The sequence below is a fragment of the Lonchura striata genome, chromosome 18 (assembly GCF_046129695.1).
Source record: "Lonchura striata isolate bLonStr1 chromosome 18, bLonStr1.mat, whole genome shotgun sequence".
Classification (NCBI taxonomy): Eukaryota; Metazoa; Chordata; class Aves; order Passeriformes; family Estrildidae; genus Lonchura; species Lonchura striata.
This window is the reverse complement of record NC_134620.1, coordinates 11388658-11407220: the sequence shown is the minus strand read 5'-3', so window position 1 is coordinate 11407220 and position 18563 is coordinate 11388658. Positions and strand designations below refer to the sequence as shown.

The following is an 18563-nucleotide window of genomic DNA, read 5'->3' as shown; positions in this document are numbered from 1 at the left end:
CTGGTCCCACCCTGGCATTCCCACCTGAGGCCATCACCCCCAAAATTCCTGGAGTTTACTCACGGGGTTTGAGGCATCCGCTGCTTTCTTTGGAGCGTTTATGAGATCACTCTTCTTGTTCCCGGCGGGTTTGTTGTCCAGTATGTTCTTCTTGACCACCTTGAGATCCCTGTTTTTGCCTGGAATGTACCCATGCTTCAAGGAGATGAGGAGAGGATCAGCATTCTTCCCCTCAAACCACTCCTCTGCTTCCAGAGCTGCCTCTGGGCCGGCTGTGTCCGGGTACAGGTCATCCTGGAAGAGGTCAGACTGCAAGGCAAGAGACATGGATCAGTCAGGAGCTTTGGGACAGGAGACATGGATCAGTCAGGAGCTTTGGGAGGCAGGAGCTGGCTCCCAAAGCCTGGCCCCAGGGCAGTGCTCACCTTGCGGGGAACCGTCATGATGATGGGCTCACACTTCCTCTCGTGGAGCTTGAAGAACCTGCCATGGAAAAGGGAAGGTGGGACAGGGAGTGAGGAGATGGGAAAGGAGCAACCCCAAGGAACCACAGAAATCCATCAAGCCCAACCATTCCCCCAGCACTGCCAAGGCCACCATAACCCACGTCCCCAAGTGCCACATCCACACAGCTGTTGTTAAATCCCTCCTGGATGGGGACTCCACCCCTGCCCTGGGCAGCCCCTTCTAATGCCTGACCCCCCTTTCCATGAAGAAATTTCTATTTTTCCTAATATTTAAGGACATTTCCCCTTGTCCTATCACTTGTTTCCAGGGAGAAGATATGGCTCATGTTCCCAGCCAGCAGTGATGTTCCCTCCTGGAGCCACTGCAGCGACATCCCGAGATATTTCCTGCCCTTCCCAGGTTTTCTGAACCACGGCTGCCCTGTGCTCACTGCTCAGCTGCTTTAACCACTCCTGAAACTCCCAGCCCCAGCTCCCAGCCTGCTCCCAGCCCTGGGATGAGCTCTCCTCACCTGGCAATCTCACACTTGTTGACGTCGAGGCCCCTCTTTGGCATGAACCCCATGCCCCTCTGCGGCTCTTTGCTGCTGAAGGTGTTGAGGTAGTGAACGTACGGGGACTCATCCGTGATCTCGAAGTAGCGGATGCTGCTGTCACCCTGCAAGGAACCCCAGGAGAAGCTGCAGGACCTCCGTTCCCCTGTGCCCACACTGCTGCTTCCATTTCCTTCCAGGAATGCTGCCATGGACAGCTCACAGCTCTATCTGAAGCAAGGTTGATCCTCTCCACAATTTGAGTCCATCTACTGAACAATTCCTCCACGTCCTGCTCCAAACACTGTGGGACAGGGACTGAGCTCGTGCTTCCAGGCTGGGAGTGGCCCCTTCCTCACCTCTTGTGGAAAAACCTCCTGCCACAATCAGGCAGAAAGGCTATAAACCAGTTTATCCTTAATTCCAAGCAATTCCACCACTCTGGTGTCTCTGAAACTGCAGGAGGGGTGGTGGATAGAAACCAAATGCTCATCAGCTGCTACAAAGATGGGATTTCTGAACATACTCGTATGGATCCTCCTTTGTAATTGCTCACCTTGGCTTTGGCTCCGATTTGTAGGAATCTATCACATGTTGGCACCAAATTCCTACAAGTTGCTTTTAGAAAGGAGCACCTAATTCCAGTTTTCTATTCTTTAACCCCATAAAATTACAGAATTACCAAATGCTCCAGCAACTCCGAGCACAAGGAGGACAACACCCAAAATGTATCTTCCTCCTACACCAGTGTAAAATCATCCAGGTCCACACCAGCAAGGAATGTTTTGGCAATGGTGTGGGACTTACTGCATTAGGAGCAGCTTTACCTAATCCATCTCAAAGAAACATCCAGGTCCTTCCCAGGTTCTGCAGAGTGAGGATCAAACCCATTTCAGAGCAGCCCCACATTTGCTGCAGCACTGATTTCTGGGGAACATTTCACAGGCACCACTCCCTCCAGGTGCCTCCAAAGCCTCTCCTTACCTTCCCACACAGGTAAATGATGTTGGTGTCTGGGTCGTAGAAGGGCAGCAGGACCCCGTTGCTGGTGTCCATCTCGTGAAGGGCTATTGGCTCCTCCATGTTTTTCTGGAAATAAAAATGCCAGGGATGTTAATAAAGACTGGAAAAACTTCTGTTCATAGAGTGAGGATCTAAATTATTAACACTCTGTAGGCAGTGAGCTCCCAGTGGTATCTGCACCACCCAGGAGGATCCATGTGTTACAACAAATGCTGGGAATGTTCATGAACTGATTCATTCCCCAAGGGCATTTTAATAACAAAATTAAATAAAAACAGGAGCCAGGAAAATTCACCAAGTCAAGGGAAATACGTGACACAGTGAGTTAGTGTCAGTAGGATGGGATGTGTGATGGATGATGGGACAGAGCCTCCTTCCCTGGAGACACTCAAAAGCCACCTGGACACAATCCAGGTGGTCCTTTCCACCCTGAACCCTCTGGGATTGCTGCTGGCCTGCTTTCCACAGTGCACAGACAGAAGTGACCTTCCCACAGCCCCTCTGCTCCCTGTGCATCTTCCCAGGCACTTCCAACCTGCAGCTCCCAGCTGATCGCTGCTCCTGCTCAGCTCCTTCACTGAGTGACCACACAGCCAAAATCATGGAAGCAGGAGCAGGCAGCAGATGGAGTGGGAATAACCTCAAGTATATAAATGATGAATTTAGGAAGGAATTCTTCCCTGTGAGGGTGGTGAAGCCCTAAAGAAGAAGGCCCCAGAGAAGCTGTGGCTGCTCCCTCCCTGGAAATGTCCATGGCCAGTTTGGACAGGGCTTGGAGCAACCTGGGATAGTGGTAGGTGTCCCTGCCCACGGATTGGAATGGGATTGGCTTTAACATCCCATCTAAGCCAAGCCATTCCACGATTCCATGGCTGCAGGGCTGGGTTGGTAGCTCCATGGCTGTGAGGAGCACACGGATTGGGGATCGTACCGGGTTCCACAGGGCCAGCTGCCGCTCGCTCATGCGGCTGAAGCCGGTGGTGAAGATGTTCCCGTCTGCCAGGAAAATGGCTCGCATGGGCCGGGCTCCCTCGTGGGTTTTCTCCTTCTCCTGGAACAGAGGAGCAGGTCAGGCTTAGCAGTGAACAGAAAAACCCTTGGAGTGGTGGCTCCTCTCTGGACATGCCACTCCTCCATGCAGGAAAAGATCCAAGGAGCAACATCCAACTCTCCCCCCTGCTGCCTGAGGGAAGAACCCAACACTGAAGCACGAGAGAAGGGGACGTTCCTGGCTCATTCCAGCTTTGCCAATCAGCCTCTTGCAAGGCTGAAGGAAAACCTCTTTGTAAGCTACAACTAAAGCTTGGCTTTGCATGCACAACTCTGGAACTGTAATTATACAGAAGGATTAGATGTGGAATTACACTCCTGCAGGTTTAAAACTGAGCATTAAAATCCCAGTTCAAACACTAATCCCAATAAACCCAGACAAATCCTCCAACCCCTACTATTCCTCCTGTAATTTCTGAAGAAAGTGACTGAACAGAGTGTGTAAAATCCACATATTTCTTCCATATTTTCTTGCTCATTCCCTGCTGGAGTGAATCCAGTTGTTTCTTAAATGATTAAGCAAACTCACAGCAACAATTTCTTGTTTCCTGGGGTCGATAACTCGGACTTTTTTGTCTTTGGAAGCTGTGCAGATGAGGCTGCCGTTGCGATTCCAGCTCACGTTGTAGATCATGTCCACATGCATGTCATCCAGGTTGATGAGAGCTTCTCCTGTTCCCACATTCCAGATGATGATGGCATTATCACAGCCTGAAATGGAAAATGACAGCTCCAGTCACAGCACTGGGGTACACAGGGGCAAAGCCAGAGGTGGGGGACAAGGGATAAACCCCCTGCAGCTCCAAAGGTTTTTTTGGGAAACCAAAACCGAGATTGGGAGCTCAGGGGTGATTTTTATCAATGGAAAACACCCAGCTCATCCAAGGACTCACTTCTTTCCTTGGGAACAACCCATGGAAGTCTCAGATCATACCAAGGGATAATGAATTATCCAACTTATGTCCATAATGATGTGACTGATTTTCAGTGGTCAAAAGAATCTCATTCCATAGACTGTGCCAGCCAAGGAGACAATTTGGAAAATGCTGACCATGAGAGTTTGTGGGAGGAACAGCTGGACTTTGGAATACTTTGCAGGGATCAAGGGAAAGCAGAAACACTTGGGCCTGTTCTAAAAGTATATGAGAGCAGGGATGTGGGGAATGCAGATGTAAATTGCTCTTGCAGATCAAATAAAGTCTGGAACAACTTTCATACTCCAGTTCCAGACAATTCCTTGGTGCTTATCCCTGTAAGCTGAAGATAAAAAAGGCTGAAATAGAGAGGAGGCTGTGAGCCACGTGTCCCAGCGTTCCCAGCTACTGCCACGGGTCTTGTGATTCACAGGGATGTGAGCAGCTGGGAGAGGGAAGAAGGAAAAGCTGGAGAGGAAGGCGGGCAGGGAGAGGTGGCTCTTGCCCATCCCTGTGCTCCGTACCTGCGCTGAGCAGCACGTTCCGCGCCGTCGGATGCCAGGCCACGATGCCAACTCTCTTGGAATGGCCTTCTAGCACTACCACGGGCTCTGTCAGGGACAGGGTGAGCCCGTTCTCAGGAATCTGCCACACCTGGGAGGGAAAGGAAAGGAAAGGAAAGGTAAGGAAAGCTCCTCAGCCAAGGGCAGCCCCTCCAGAGAGCGCGTGGCCCGGCTGCTTCCCGTGTCCCGCAGCCGCCGGAGCTGGCACTTCTCCGTGTAAACGGGAAGGGAATCAGAGAGGGAATCACTCCCAGCTCTCAATAAAGCCTTGGCTGATCCATGAGGAACAGCCTTCCTCACTCATGTGCCAGCACACAGCCACAGCTCCTCATGGTGCAAACCATTTACTTCCATGTCCACAGATCCACTCTGCTCCTGCTCCCCAAGGAGTCTGGAAAATCTCTCCTGCAGCTCCAATTCCACAGGAGCAAGCTGCTGTCTTTCCAAACTATGCCTGTCCCTCAGAGGGATGACGCTGCAGTTCTACCTGCCTACTTTTCATCACTTTAGGACCACCAGCAATTTGTTTTCCTGTTAGATTCAGGATCCTTTCAGATCCCATTTAATCAGGGAAGAGCGGTTTGGTCCTGGAAGAAGCCAGAGCAGCCCCAATGAGCACTGCCTGTTCACTCCTTGCCTGGTTACACAACCCTTCTGTTCAAACTTCCTCAGGGAAAGACCACCAGGAGCAGGAACAGCCCCCCAAAGATGCCACAGCACTGGAATTCCAGCAGGAGGGAGGTGGTGGCTTTTGCAGCTGGCAGCAACACGGGATGGGACAGACAAACCCATCACCCCAAAGCCCCGGGGCAGGACCAGCCCCACCAAAACTATTCCTGCAATTCAGCACTGGACAATCATCTTGGAATTGAATTTGACCTACATAGAGTGTATTAAAAAATGACATGGAATTCCAGGGAGAGCTCCTCGGGAAGCAGTTGGAGTTGCTGTAGGTAGGTGGCAGCATTAGAGCACGTTTGCTTTGCTTCCCATTGTTTGCTTTTCCTGGAGTTGGGAGAACGGGGCTTGCCAGCCTCTGCCCACGATGCCCAACAAGCTGTGGGATGCGAGGGAGTGGATTTAGGAAGCGAGGCAGACTGAGATGGACACGTGGATGTCTGTGCTAATCCCAGTTTTTCCATTCTCAAAGGAATGACTGGCACTGGAAAAAGCCCAGCAGAGATTCTCAGTGGGTACCAGCTCACCTCTAAATAACCCAAAACCGATTTAGTTTTTTTTCATGGACACAGCTCCCAGTGCCATCCTTCCCAGTACCCTCAGCATCCCAGGAGGAATGACCACAACGGGAACACTTCCCCAGGAGAGGATTCCTCTGCAAGGGTGAAAATGGTCACAGCCCCAAGGCTGCCAGAGCTCCAGGAGCCTTTGGACAAGGCTCTCAGGCACAGGGTGGGATTGTTGGGGTGTCTGTGCAGGGCCAGGAGCAAACCAGGTTCACAGGGAAATTACAGAACTTTGGATGAAGGACTTACCCTGCCAAGGGGGAGGGCTCAGTTCTGTTCTGCACCATCTCAGCCAGGAAGGATCCTGAGATCCCCCTGAGCAAGTGCAAAGGAGCCAGAAAACTCCAGAACCAAATTTAAACATTAGACAGCACATACAGAGGGTGGGAAAGGGAAGGGAGGCAAAATCCCAGTGAAAAAGGGTTTTTTTTAAAAAGCCTCTGGAGGACAGATGGAATTTTCTGTCAGGTAAAGCCCTGGTAGCTGGGAACAGCTGCAGAGCAGTGCAGCCCTGGGCAGATTTCAACTGACCCAGTAATCCTGCCTGCTATTCCCCAAAATAATAAAGAATAAGTGTGAAAAGTCAGGGCATGGTCCCAACCGGCCCAGCCCCTCGTTCCTGCTCAGGGTGGGGGTCTGGCCTCAGCCTGGGATCAAATCAGGGAAATTACAGAATTTTGGATGCAGGACTTACCCTGCTGAGGGGGAGGACTCGGGATGACTCCAAGGAAACCTTAAAATGCTGCAGGATTGCCTGGGCTTTAGGAAGTGTTTGTCAGCTCTCCCTCCCGTGGGTGTCTGGGTGTTTTTTAGGGGGATTGATGTTATCAAGGCTGTTTGTTTGTGCAGGAGGAAGTGGAACCGTGGCACAGCTGAGGGAGAGGTTTGGGGCTGCAGGAAGGGCAGGAGGAGAAGGTTTTGCACAACAGCATGTGAAAAAGAAACAAAGCAAACTCTTCTTTCATCCCCTTTAAATAGAAGCAAAACCAGCCTCCTCTGCCTCTGCACAAGTTGAAAATAAGATTAAATCCATGTCTATAAAAAACATTACTTCCTACATCACATATATCAATTTTTATCACTCTAAGTAAGGAAGTACCTGAATTTGAGGCCTGGATTTATCCATGGCCCTGCTCCCATATCCCTGCAGGAAGAGGTTCTCGGCGCATCATTTTTGCAGGGTCAGACCTTCTCCTCATTCTCCCTGTCCTGGCTGGTGGCTCAGGTCACTGCAAGGGCTCTCTTTGATTTTTAAAGGAATTTGCTCCATCACATGAGTTCTGCTCTGACCTTTCCACAAAATTCCTTAAAATCCACCTTGTGATGAAGAAAATTTTCCATATCTGAGGAAGGGCCTTGATACCATCTACAAATCTTTATCCACTAAAACATCTTCCAGCTGAAACAAAAGCCTGCAGTACATCAGAGCCATTCAGCACAACATCAAGCAGGAATATTTAAGTAATTCCTCATTTGCTGGCACAAGGAAACAATTCCTCCAAGGGAAGAGGCCACAGAAGGCATTTGCAAGGGCTCTAAAGGAAGCCTTTGGAGAAGGATGTCAGGTCCTCTCCTCTTTCCCAGTCTCCTCTCTAATGCTGTGTCTGGTATTCCCAACACCAAACCTATTTGAGGTTTATGGGCAGGTGTTGTAAAAATCTGGAATTTCTTTAGAGGAAAAGGATTCTGGCTTTGGATAGGGCCAAGTGAAGTTTTCTTGTGCCACAGGGGGGCTGCAGAGTGATGGCTGCAGGAAATCAGCCCTCTGCACCTGGTGACAGTGGTTTGTACCTCAAATTCTCTCCCTCAATAACATCCCAAATCCATTTTCTATCCCTCAATACCATCCCAAATTCACATTCTCTCCCTCACATCATCCCAAATCCACATCCTCTCCCTCAATACCATCCCAAATCCACACTCTCTCCCTCAATACACGGTCTAGCTGACTTAGCTGAGATTTCTTATGGCAGAGGGTGAGATCCTAAATCCCTGAGTGCCAGGGCACAGATGGTGCCCTTCTTTAAGAACCAGGTCTTTTCTCCAGCAGCTGGAATTGCCACAGAATCCCCCACGTCACTTTTCCGTGTCTCCCCCCAGCAGAGCTCGGAGCCCATGAACAGCCACGTGTCCTGTAAAGCTCCCTGGGTTTATTCTGCTCAGGCTGCTCAGGAAGCAGGACCCAAACCCTTTGTCCAGGAAAACAGGACACTGAACTATCCATGCCAGGCCAGAAAAGCAATTAAAATTGGGAAAGCTCATTAGCTCATGCCCAAAAGTCCAAGGCAGGGGTGTTCTTCGCACAGCAGTGCAGTTCCCGTCCCAAATGACTTGGGATCCATCATCTCCCATTCCAAACCTCCAGCTAACACACCCCCAGCATCTTCCAAACCCTGCACATCCCTGATCCTGGAAATACAGCAAGGACTCACCTATTTCCCCTTCCACTCCAGACAGGTCATACCAAACAACTATGAAGGTGCAAAACCCCCAGAGAGCTCCACCCCATGCAGGTCCCCCCTCCTTCCCACATGGGTGCTGCCTCCAGGGATGGATGGAAAGCTCATCCCCACCTTGGGATGGGTGGAGAACCCCCAGAGTCCAGTGGGAGGTGCAGATTCCTGCAGTTTGTATCCACATAAAGATGGTGTGAGGGAGAGAGTGGATTTGGGCTCGTGTGAGAGAGAGAGCTTGTCCACTTGGACAACTTGTAACTGAACTCTGTCAGGTTTTCTCCACAATTCAGTCCCTTTGGAGCCTTCCAACATATTTCTCATTGCACTTGGATTACAGACCTGTTTTGCCTCCAAGGAGGCAGCTCTGGGCCTTCACTGATGCTCACATTTCAGAAACATTCCCAATGTGCAGCCCTTCTACATTCTGGTTGGAGAAACATTCCCGCATCCTTCCAAAGCTCAGTTCCAGCCCAGTAGTGAGAGTTACTAGTTGTTTTGTTTAATATTAAATATAGCCCATTTTGTTAACATGTTTCAGCTTCCAAGACTGAAAGATCACAGGCTAGAGCTGTCCCAGGAAAAGCCTCTTGGGATGAATCCCCTCCCAAACATTTTAACGATGAACAGAAGCAAAGGAATTTATCTGACATGATCTATAATAAGATTTCAATATAACATTCAGCCTACAGCATTTCTAAATATGGCCAAAGATCCCTGGAGTTATTTGGCATTATTTCATCTTCCAAGGATTTTCTTTCACTTATTCTGCTGTGTTTGCATACACAGGATTCCACATCCGTCACGGAGCGAGCCTGGCTGGGCTATCACTGAGTTAAAACAGGTCTCAATCCAAGGCTAGCAGGTGCAGAATCTGGGAGATTATTTTTATTTATTTATTAAAAAAAAAAAGACCTTTTTGACACCTGCTCAAAACTTAGGAGATACAGGGAAAATTTCAAGTGATTTCCTTAAATCAAGGGTTGAAAGAATCTTGGAGCCTGCTGGGCTCATTCCCTTCCAATCCCAACACACACTTCTACATCCACTGGGATATTTGAGGCAAGGAACCACCTGTCTTCTCAAAGCTCAACAAACCAGAACACCTCACCACAAACTGGCACTCATTCCTCTTCCAAAACATCAAACAAATGCCATGGGGAAGGAAAAATTGAAAAAAAATCTTCCCTGTGAGAGTGGTGAGGCCCTGGCACAGGTTGTCCATCCGTGGCAGTGTCCAAGGCCAGGCTGGACAGGGCTTGGACCAGCCTGGTCTATGGAAGGTGTTCCTACCCATGGCAGGGGTTGAAATGGGATGAGCTTTAAGTCCCTTCCAACTCAAACCCTTCCACAACGACTCCGCCCTCACCTCACCCTGGAACAGAAGGTTCCTGGAGACACCTCCGGTGTCCTTTGGAGCAGAGTTCTAGCAGGGAGCAAAGCCCACCCCTCAAGGAACACTCACCATGACAGTGCAGTCCTCGGAGCCGCTGGCGATGACCTGGTCATTGTGGGGACACCAGTCGATGTCCAGCACCGGCCCCGTGTGGCCACACACTGTGGGGTAGGACTTGTCAATCCTGCCTGTCTGGAGGGAAGAAGGAGAAAGAGAGCTGTGATATCCTGAAGGAAAGGTGCTTCCCGACCCTCCGTTTGCTTTTTCATACCCACAATTCCATGAGATTTGAACTCATGGATCAGCAGAGGAACAGACCAGCAGCTCTTCTCCCCAGCATCAACGAGCTGGAAACTCCCCATGGAGCAAAGGAAAGGGATCAGAGATCCAGCACAGCAGGGTTGTGATCCCACATCTCAGCATCTTCTGCCACATCATCCCTTTTTCCATCCTGACTTTTGGGCATAGCAAAGCCTTGGTTTCATCTGTGCTCCCAACAGAGGTAGCTGAAGACAATCAAGCTAAAAATGCCATTGGAGGATGTTGCTGGTCACTGAATTTACCAGGTCTCCCTGGTTTCCTAAAACAGAAGGATTTTGCTTGGATGGGAAGATTTTAGGATGCAGTTGTGCAGAGGAAAATTGTTTGGAGGAATAAATGTTTCCAACATGGACTGTGACAGCCACACCTGCCCCACACCTGCCTTTCCATGGCCAGAGGACCGGGGCCACCAATGCCAAGCTCCCTACAGGGATAACACTTCCAAAAAAATGAGCCACTTAAACCTGAACTGGCACAAATCCAGTGATGCCAACCCAGCTGAATCTGAGACACCAATTCTGCCCATGCATCTACATTTTGCTGAGGAGCAGCAAATATTCTGAATACCCTGAAGTACCTGATCCACTCCAACAGCTGATTCCACAAAGAAGGAAAGGGAAAATCACTTTCATCATCCTTCTCTCTCTTGGCCAAGCCTTGCACACAAGGGAAGCAATATTTACAATAGTGAAGATGCACAGCAGTAGCAGCAGGGTGAGGAGGAGACTCCTCCACTTCCACGGCCACACCCTTGGTGCTGCTCCATGGGGTTTTGTTTGGGGGATGACCTTTTCAAGATGAGTGATGGGAGAAGAGACACAGCAGGGAGAGGTCTGGGATGGGGTCGTCTTCTTTTGTGTTTAAACATGCAGAAGAAATGGTTGGAATGTCACTTGTGCCATTGGATGGGAACATTCCCCAACCTTGGAGGTGACATTCCTTAATTTATGCCTCCCACCCCGCTTCATGTGGGAGGCTGCTCCTATTCAAGGCTGATAACCAGAATAATGCTGGACATTGTCTCTTGAGGACAACTGACCTGGAGCCTTCCACAAACAGCAAAACAAGATATTGATCCCAAAAGATCCCACTAGCTCCTAAAAGGCCAAATTTAGGCTTCAAAAGAAAAAAAACAAAAAACAAAACAACAAAACTCAGTGATTCAGCTGCTTTTGGATTTATTAAAAGGAGAAGAGTTGTAGATGAAAAGCCATAAATCTGCCATTCAAAAATTAAAGCCTGTGTAATCCCTCTTGGATGCCATAATGTGAAATAGGATTTAAAAAAATTAATACACCCAACTGCCATGTAGAATTCATCCATTTTAATTTACCCAATTAAAAGGAGAACCATGCAGAGCACACGAACTGCAGAAGGCACATGACAGGCCACAGACAAATACAGGCCTGAACCAAAAAGGAAAAATAGCAATAATAATGCAAAATGTCATGGACTGCCTGTTCTGGCTCCCTGGCAGGAATCAGTGGGATCCTCCAGGAGGAGCCCCTGGTAACTATTTCCAGGCTGCACAAACACTTGTCAGTTCAGTTTTGGGCCTTTACAGTCATTTATTACTGTGGGGAGGCCAAACCCAAATTTAATTTGAGCAAATTAAACCCCAAACTTCACCTTTCAGTTTTGATCACAATGAACCTGCACAGCCGAGCCTGTGACAGCAGTGACACTCAGTGACACTGCTTCCCACCTCCTGTGTCCTTAAACCAGGATCCTGCCCTTCCATAAGGAGCAGAGCTGCCAGAATCATGGAACGGGTTGGGTTGGAAAGACCTTAAAGATCATCCAGTCCCACTCTTTGCCATGGGCAGGGACACCTTCCACCATCCCAGGTTGCTCCAAACCCCATCCAACCTGGCCTTGGACACTTCCAGGGATCCAGGAGCAGCCACAGATTCTCTGGACAACCTGAGCCAGGGCCTCCCCACCTTCATAGACAGGAATTTCTTCCCAGTATCCCACCTAAATCTACCCTCTTTTATTTTAAAGCCATTCCCCGTGTCCTGTCCCTCCATCCCTTGTCCAAAGTCCCTCTCCAGCTCTCCTGGAGCCCCTTTAGGCACTTGGAGGGGTTCTGAGGTCTCCCTGGAGCCTACTCCTCTCCTGGTGAACACTCCCAGTTCTCCCAGCCTGGCTCCTCAGAGCATCTCCATGGCCTCCTCTGGACTCTCTCCAACAGTTCTACGTCCTTCCTGTGCTGGGATTCCAGAGCTGCTGCAGGTGGGGTCTCACCTGAACAGGAGAGAGGGGCAGAATTCCCTGTGCATCACCTACAGACATCCCCCTGTCCCTGCCTGCATCTGGAGAGTGACACCAAACCCCATTTCCAATGGGGAACAGCCAGGCAGGACATGGAAAGGAGATGTTATTTAGCAGCAGTGTGGGAGAGGCAACAACCTCAAGCTCGTTTATCCACAAAGAATTACAAACCAAGGAAGAGAGGACGAAGCACAGCAGATGTCCCACAGCAGCTCCCTGGGATCTGGCAGAGGAAGACAATCCCAGGGAGATGAAGAGCTCAGGAGCATCAACACCTTCACTTGGACATGAGAGGAGAGACTCTAGTGCTCACCAGACTCCAAAAACAATCCCAGAATCATTCAGGTTGGGAAGACCCCCAAGATCATCCAACCTGTGACCAACCCCCATCTCACCACCCGGCCCTGAGCCCCGAGCGCCACGTCCGGTCCTTCCTCGGCCGCCTCTGGGGACGTACAAAAACGAGCAGCAGCCACCAAAACGAGACTAAATAAGGACATAAAGGTGCTGCTGGAGCCCCAACCCTTCGAGAGAAGCTCCTGCCTTGTGGTCAGAGGCACCAAACTGTCTCTGCAGAGCAGAGGAAACCGCGGTGTTTTCCTGAGCGCGTTCCGAGAGCTCGGCGCCGCATCCGCCCCGCGTCACCAACGCCTCCGGCAGAGACCCTGCCTTGGGGTCCCTGCCTTGTTGTCCCCCTCTGTGGGGACAGCACAGGACAGCCACCCACAGCACCACCCCAGGGCTGAGCCCTCACAGCAGCAGCGATGGGCAGCTTTCAGCTCAGGGATGTATTTTACCACCTCTCAGCGCTGCTTTGGCAAATTCCACCCATCAGATTCCCCCTCCCGGCAGCACTCGGCCCCCTGGAGCAGGGAACCCCAATTCCCAGCATTGGAAAAATCAGTATTTTAGGGGATTTGCCAAAAGGGAAAGCTGCAGTAGGGTTACAAGAACCACCAAATCCCACGGTTTTCAATACAATCCCTTTGCAACACCAGCAGAACACCACGAGGTTTGGCAGCGTTGTTGGCAGCTGGGTGTGTTTCCATGCTACTCTAATGCTCCCAGGTTTGGGGATTTATTTATTTATTTGGAAAATGTAATCTTATAATTAGGAGAGGATTTAAAATAAATCTCAAGTGCTGATACACAGCTTAAAATTAACTTTAAGAAATTCAATCCTTCTCGTAATCCACTAGGGCTGTGGTTTGACACATCCCTGATAACTTTCGAAATCTGGAGTTGTGTTTTATAAAATGTTGGTCAAAAAGGTGAATTTGAGAATTCTTAATAAAGTTGGTGTTGACTGAACACACACTCAATATTCAGGTGCTTCAGCAAGGGGCAAATTTGCCTTATTAAATTAATTTTAATTATGAAAATTAAATTTTAATGTATCCAATGTATTCCAGATCAGGAAAAAAAAAAGTTAAATCATCAGAAATATTAAACCCAGACCAGAAAGCAAGTGACAGATGAGAAGAAAAAATATGATTAAATCCAAAAGGGATGGATAAGCAACACAAGAAAACTGTTCCTAAAAGTGGGAGTTTTAGGAATTAATTTGAGTGTCTTGTGATCAGTTCTCTGCCAGAAAAGGGCATTTGGTGGCAGGAAACAGCTCATGGATTATGGTAAAAATATCAGGGAGAACAGCTGCTTCCCCAGCCCATGGTTGTGCTCCTTGAAATCTCCATGTAAATTAGGGAAGTGGCATCGAGTTGCACAAGCCAAAGCAGCTCCCCCCTCACTCTGAGTAAGTTTGAGGAAGGAAATCAGGTCACAACTGCAAAGTTTGAAGCCCCAACCGACTGCACCTTTTTTTCTGCTAGAGAAAATACTCCTCTTTTCTTTAAATTGTGGACTTTAAAAAACTCCTAAGTTTCATCTAGGGAATTTCTGAGCGCTGAGCCTCCATCTCTGGCTGCAGCAGCTGGGCCTGGAGGAGGCACCTGGGGGAAATCTGGGCTGAAATGGAAACTCCTGCCCATGCCCAGCAGCCACCAGTCACCCCACAGCCCAGTCCAGGCATCCAGAACTAATCAGGAAGATTAGGAAGTGTTATTCCCAAAAGATCCACTGGAAAGTCAGGCAGTAAGAGGCCACTGTGCTCTCCAAGAATCTCCCAGCAGTGCTCCCGTTCTCGTTGTCACCTTGGCAGCTGCAGGGCTGTGACATTGGATATTGGGGAACATTTCTTCACTGGAAGGGTGGTGAAGCATGGAAGAGACTCCCCAGGGAAGTGGGGGAGTCACCATCCCTGGAAGTGTTAAAATACAAGCAATTGGGGCATTTTGTGATGTGGTTCACTTGGTCAAAGGTTGGACTTGATGAGCTTGGAGGTCTTTTCCAACCTCAAGGATTCCATGATTTTGTGATCCCATCCCAGGTTGCCACAGAATGGACACATGCTGGCTTTAAAAAGGAAAAAACAAAACAAAACAAAACAACACAAACAGTCCTCACAGCCAACCCTACCTGCAATTCCCATCCCTAGGAGCTGGGAGTGCAGCACAGCTCCAGCATTTCCATGGATATCCATCCCAGAAATGACATTACAATTAAAAAGCACAGAGGCAGTGCTTTTTGCCCTCTCCAAAATATGATTTCCAAAGCAATTCATCCCTCTGTTCCTTCCCAACTGCAGTAAAGCCAACGGGTGTCCCAGAACTGAGGGCTCTGGATAAAGTGGAAAAACTCTGCTGCTGTTCAGAGGATGAGCATCCACCCAGAGAGAGCAGAGCTGCTGGCCAAGGAGACAGGGATCCATGGGGATCATCCCCACGAGCTGGGAACAGATGACCCAGGGCTCCACCAAGTATAACCTTCATTTTCATTGTTGGACAAAACCTTAAAATTGCAGAGATACTTGTACAAACCTCTGACTGTAAGACAGGGGATGGAATTTGCTGCTTTTTTCCCCTGGAGGAATGAGATCCATTAGCCCCTCTGCTGCCCTCTCTTCCCTGCTGCATTAGAACCTGATGATCCATTGGAATCAAACTGACAATGATAAATATAAACTTCTTTTTAGAGATAAAAACCTAAGGTGAAATAAAAGGACAAAATCCATCACATTCCCCTTAAAATGGTAGGAAAGGCTTAATAAACCCATCACAGCAAAAACCTCCTGATTTTATTCTACACACAGTTCAGAAAAAGATTATTTTCTTTCCCTTAAATCCTTCCTGGTGGAATAAGAATTGGGAAGAGCTGCTTAACAACTCTCATATGCCATGGATGAACACCAAGGCCTGTCACTTGCAGAACAACATATTCCTTGGAGAAGATCATTCCCGAGGTGTGCACGCCCCCACCCACATGCTAATTTGCCTCTCAGGGCACCATCTGATCCCAGATCCTGCAGGAATGCTGCTGGTGTGAAGGGGGTGCAGGAAGGGATCAGGAAAATGGAAATCTAATAAAAGCTATATCCAAAAGGGACTGAATAAACCTCTGGTAAATGCCTTATGTAACACAACTTGTGGCTGAATGAATCTTTCTGCATGAAGTCAAACAAAAAGGAACATTTGCAGCAGGTTTTTCTGCGCAGATAAAAACTGCAAAGAGTTTTTGAGGACACGAAAAAAGACATTTTTCTCCAGTTCTGATGGAGCACAGATCCAGCACCAGAACCACCCCCTGAATCCAGGTGTTTCCAAGTCATCCTTCCCAACATATCAGGAAACTCGGAGAATTTTTATCTGGTACCTCCCCTGTGTACCCAGAGCTTTCCCTGGGACAAGCCTCAGAGAAAACCAACTCTACGACCACAACCCAAAACAAGCAGGGAAGTTTCCAGCTCCTTCCCTGGTGAGCAGAGTTAATGCTGATTACCCTGGCTCTTATCACCTCCACAACCCCGACCGAGAGGAATTACAGCTTTTCCAAACTATGTGCCTCATTCCAACACAGGCCAACCCCCCAGACCACGCAACCTGTGGGAATTAAGATTGTCTGATGCTCAGCAGCTCCTGCCGGAGCATGGGAATGGCGAGTCCCTGGCAGAGCCCCTGCACATGTGCGTGCAGGAAAACAGGAAATTCGGACAAAGCATTTCCACAGCCAGCAAAGCCGGCTCGGCTGCGCTGGCTGCGGCTACTCCGGGAGCTGCGGGGATGGAAAAGAGGATGCAGCCCCTGCGTCTCCCACTTGGAGTTAATCCATTCCCGCGCACACGGGTTAATGAAATCCCGCACACACGGGTTAATTCCCACGCAAATGGGTTAATTAATGAAATCCCGCGCACACGGGTTAATGAATTCATTCCCGCGCACACGGGTTAATTAATGAATTTCTGTGCACACGGGTTAATTCCCATGCACACGGGTTAATGAAATCCCGCGCACAAGGGTTAGTTAATTCATTCCCGCGCACACGGGTTAAATCCCGCAAACACGGGTTAATTAATGAATTTCCGCGCACACGGGCTAGTTAATTCATTCCCACGCACACGGGTTAATTCCCGCGCACACGGGTTAATAAATGAATTCCCGCGCTCACGGGTTAATTCCCGCGCACTTGCCGCGCCGCGCCCCCGCCCCCGCCAATCAGCGCGGCGGCCGCGAGCGCTGCCATGACCATATAAGGTAAAAAGCCGCGGCCGCCGCAGTGCCGCTGCGGCGGGCGCGGGCGCGCGCGCGCGGAGGGGCGGGGCTTGCGCGGAGGGGCGGGGCTTGTCCGTCCCTCCCGCGTCCGTCCGTCCGTCCGTCCATCCCCTCCCGACACGCGGAGAGCGGGGTTTCGGGGGGCTCGTCCCGCCCCAAAAACACCCCCCAGACCTCCCGCCCAGCGCCGGGAGCCACCAGCCCCGGCAGTGACAAACCCCGGGCACAACAAAACGCTGTGATATCACTGAAAATTGGCAAGAAAAGCACATTAAAACGAGTGAAATCTCCCCTTTTCTGTGCTCGCCCCGCAGCAAGGGTCAGCCACATCCCAGGTAATTCCCAGCGAGCAGCAGACCGCTGGGTTTGAGCAGCCACGATGTCGTTATGGGACATTTCCCCTGCAAAAATGCAGCAAGTGTATTCTTATGGCTCAATTTTAAAATCAGCCCAAACCCATGGTTGAAAATGGATTTTTTTTTTCCTTGACTATAACAACAAAGATTTTGCTGCGGGGAGCTTAACAAGTATCTGTACTAAACAGGCTCAAAAAGAAATCCAAATGTTATTTAGGGTGTTGAAGGAACTAAAGGAACAATTTCATCAGCCCAGGCTATAAAAATAATGCGGAACACAGGAACTGGTTAAAGCAGAGCCAGCAAAGCACTGCATTGCAAAAGAACGTGTCAGGCTGGGGGTGAGGGCCACAGCTCCTCCAGCTTCCCATGGAACCTCTTCAGATGTGAATATTAAATGCCTGTGGAAGGCAGGAATGGAGCTGAGGGCACCAAGGCAGTGATAAATACGAGAGTGGGAGGAAGAACAGAATGGATGTGAACATAATGCCAAAGATGGCACTTCAAAATGCAAAAGGGCACTCAGAATTGGCAGGAATTTCTGCCAGGGACTGAGAAAACACAGAATCATAGAATCATTAACGTTGGAAAAGCCCTCTGAGACCACTGAGTCCAACTGTTCCCCCAGCACTGCCAAGGCCATCATGTCCCCAAGTGCCACATCCACAAGGCTTTTAAATCTCTCCAGGGATGGGGACTCCATCACTGCTCAGGGCAGCCTCTTCCAATGCCTGACAACCCTTTCCATGAAGAAATTTTCCACAATATCCATTCTAAACCTCCCTTTGCACAACTTGAGGCCGTTCCATCTGTGTCTGTCCCTCGTTCCCTGGAGCAAAGCCTGACCCCCCCAGCTGCCCCCTCCTGTCAGGGAGTTGTGGAGAACCAGAGGGTCCCGCTGAGCCTCCTTCTCCTCAGGCTGAGCCCCCAATCTCCCTCATCTGATCTGTGCTCCAAACATTGGGATTTAAGCGAGGAAAAGAGGGATGCACATCCCCAGCTGTCGGCATCTGCGCCGTGATGAAGCTGAACGAGGAATTCCTAATCCAGGGCCGTGCCACCACGCGTGGCCCAGACAGGAGGAGGACACGTGGCCTGAGGATGAGCCCTAAGCAGGGAAGGGCTGCTCATCAGAGCAGCAAACTGAGCTATTTTGGGAGGTTGGGGTTTGGCTTTGCTTAACACGATGGAGACGTCGCTGCCTCCGCTCTGCCCTGGCCGGGTGGGAAGTTGTGCTGAATCCTGGGCACTAATTCTGTATTCCACAGGGCAGATCTGGAAGTGGAGCTGGGAAAGCAGCTCAGGGCTGATGACAGACTGAGGACAACTTAACCACAGGCTTAAGAGAGGAGTTTGAGGGTC

At 49.7% G+C, this 18563-nt stretch overlaps 1 protein-coding gene across 3 annotated transcripts in view; it reads right to left on the bottom strand.

Moving 5' to 3' along the window:
- CORO1C (coronin 1C) overlaps positions 1–18563 on the bottom strand; it is a 46874-nt gene that overhangs the window by 3255 nt on the left and 25056 nt on the right. For all 3 annotated transcript variants that reach the window (XM_021544674.3, XM_021544675.3, XM_021544676.3), the window contains exons 3-10: positions 9713–9835; positions 4512–4641; positions 3603–3784; positions 2955–3074; positions 1985–2089; positions 980–1125; positions 426–483; positions 64–309 (exon numbers count right to left, since the gene is read on the bottom strand). In XM_021544674.3, coding sequence (XP_021400349.1) covers positions 64–309; positions 426–483; positions 980–1125; positions 1985–2089; positions 2955–3074; positions 3603–3784; positions 4512–4641; positions 9713–9835 — 1110 coding nt within the window. The remainder of the gene's footprint in view (positions 1–63; positions 310–425; positions 484–979; positions 1126–1984; positions 2090–2954; positions 3075–3602; positions 3785–4511; positions 4642–9712; positions 9836–18563) is intronic.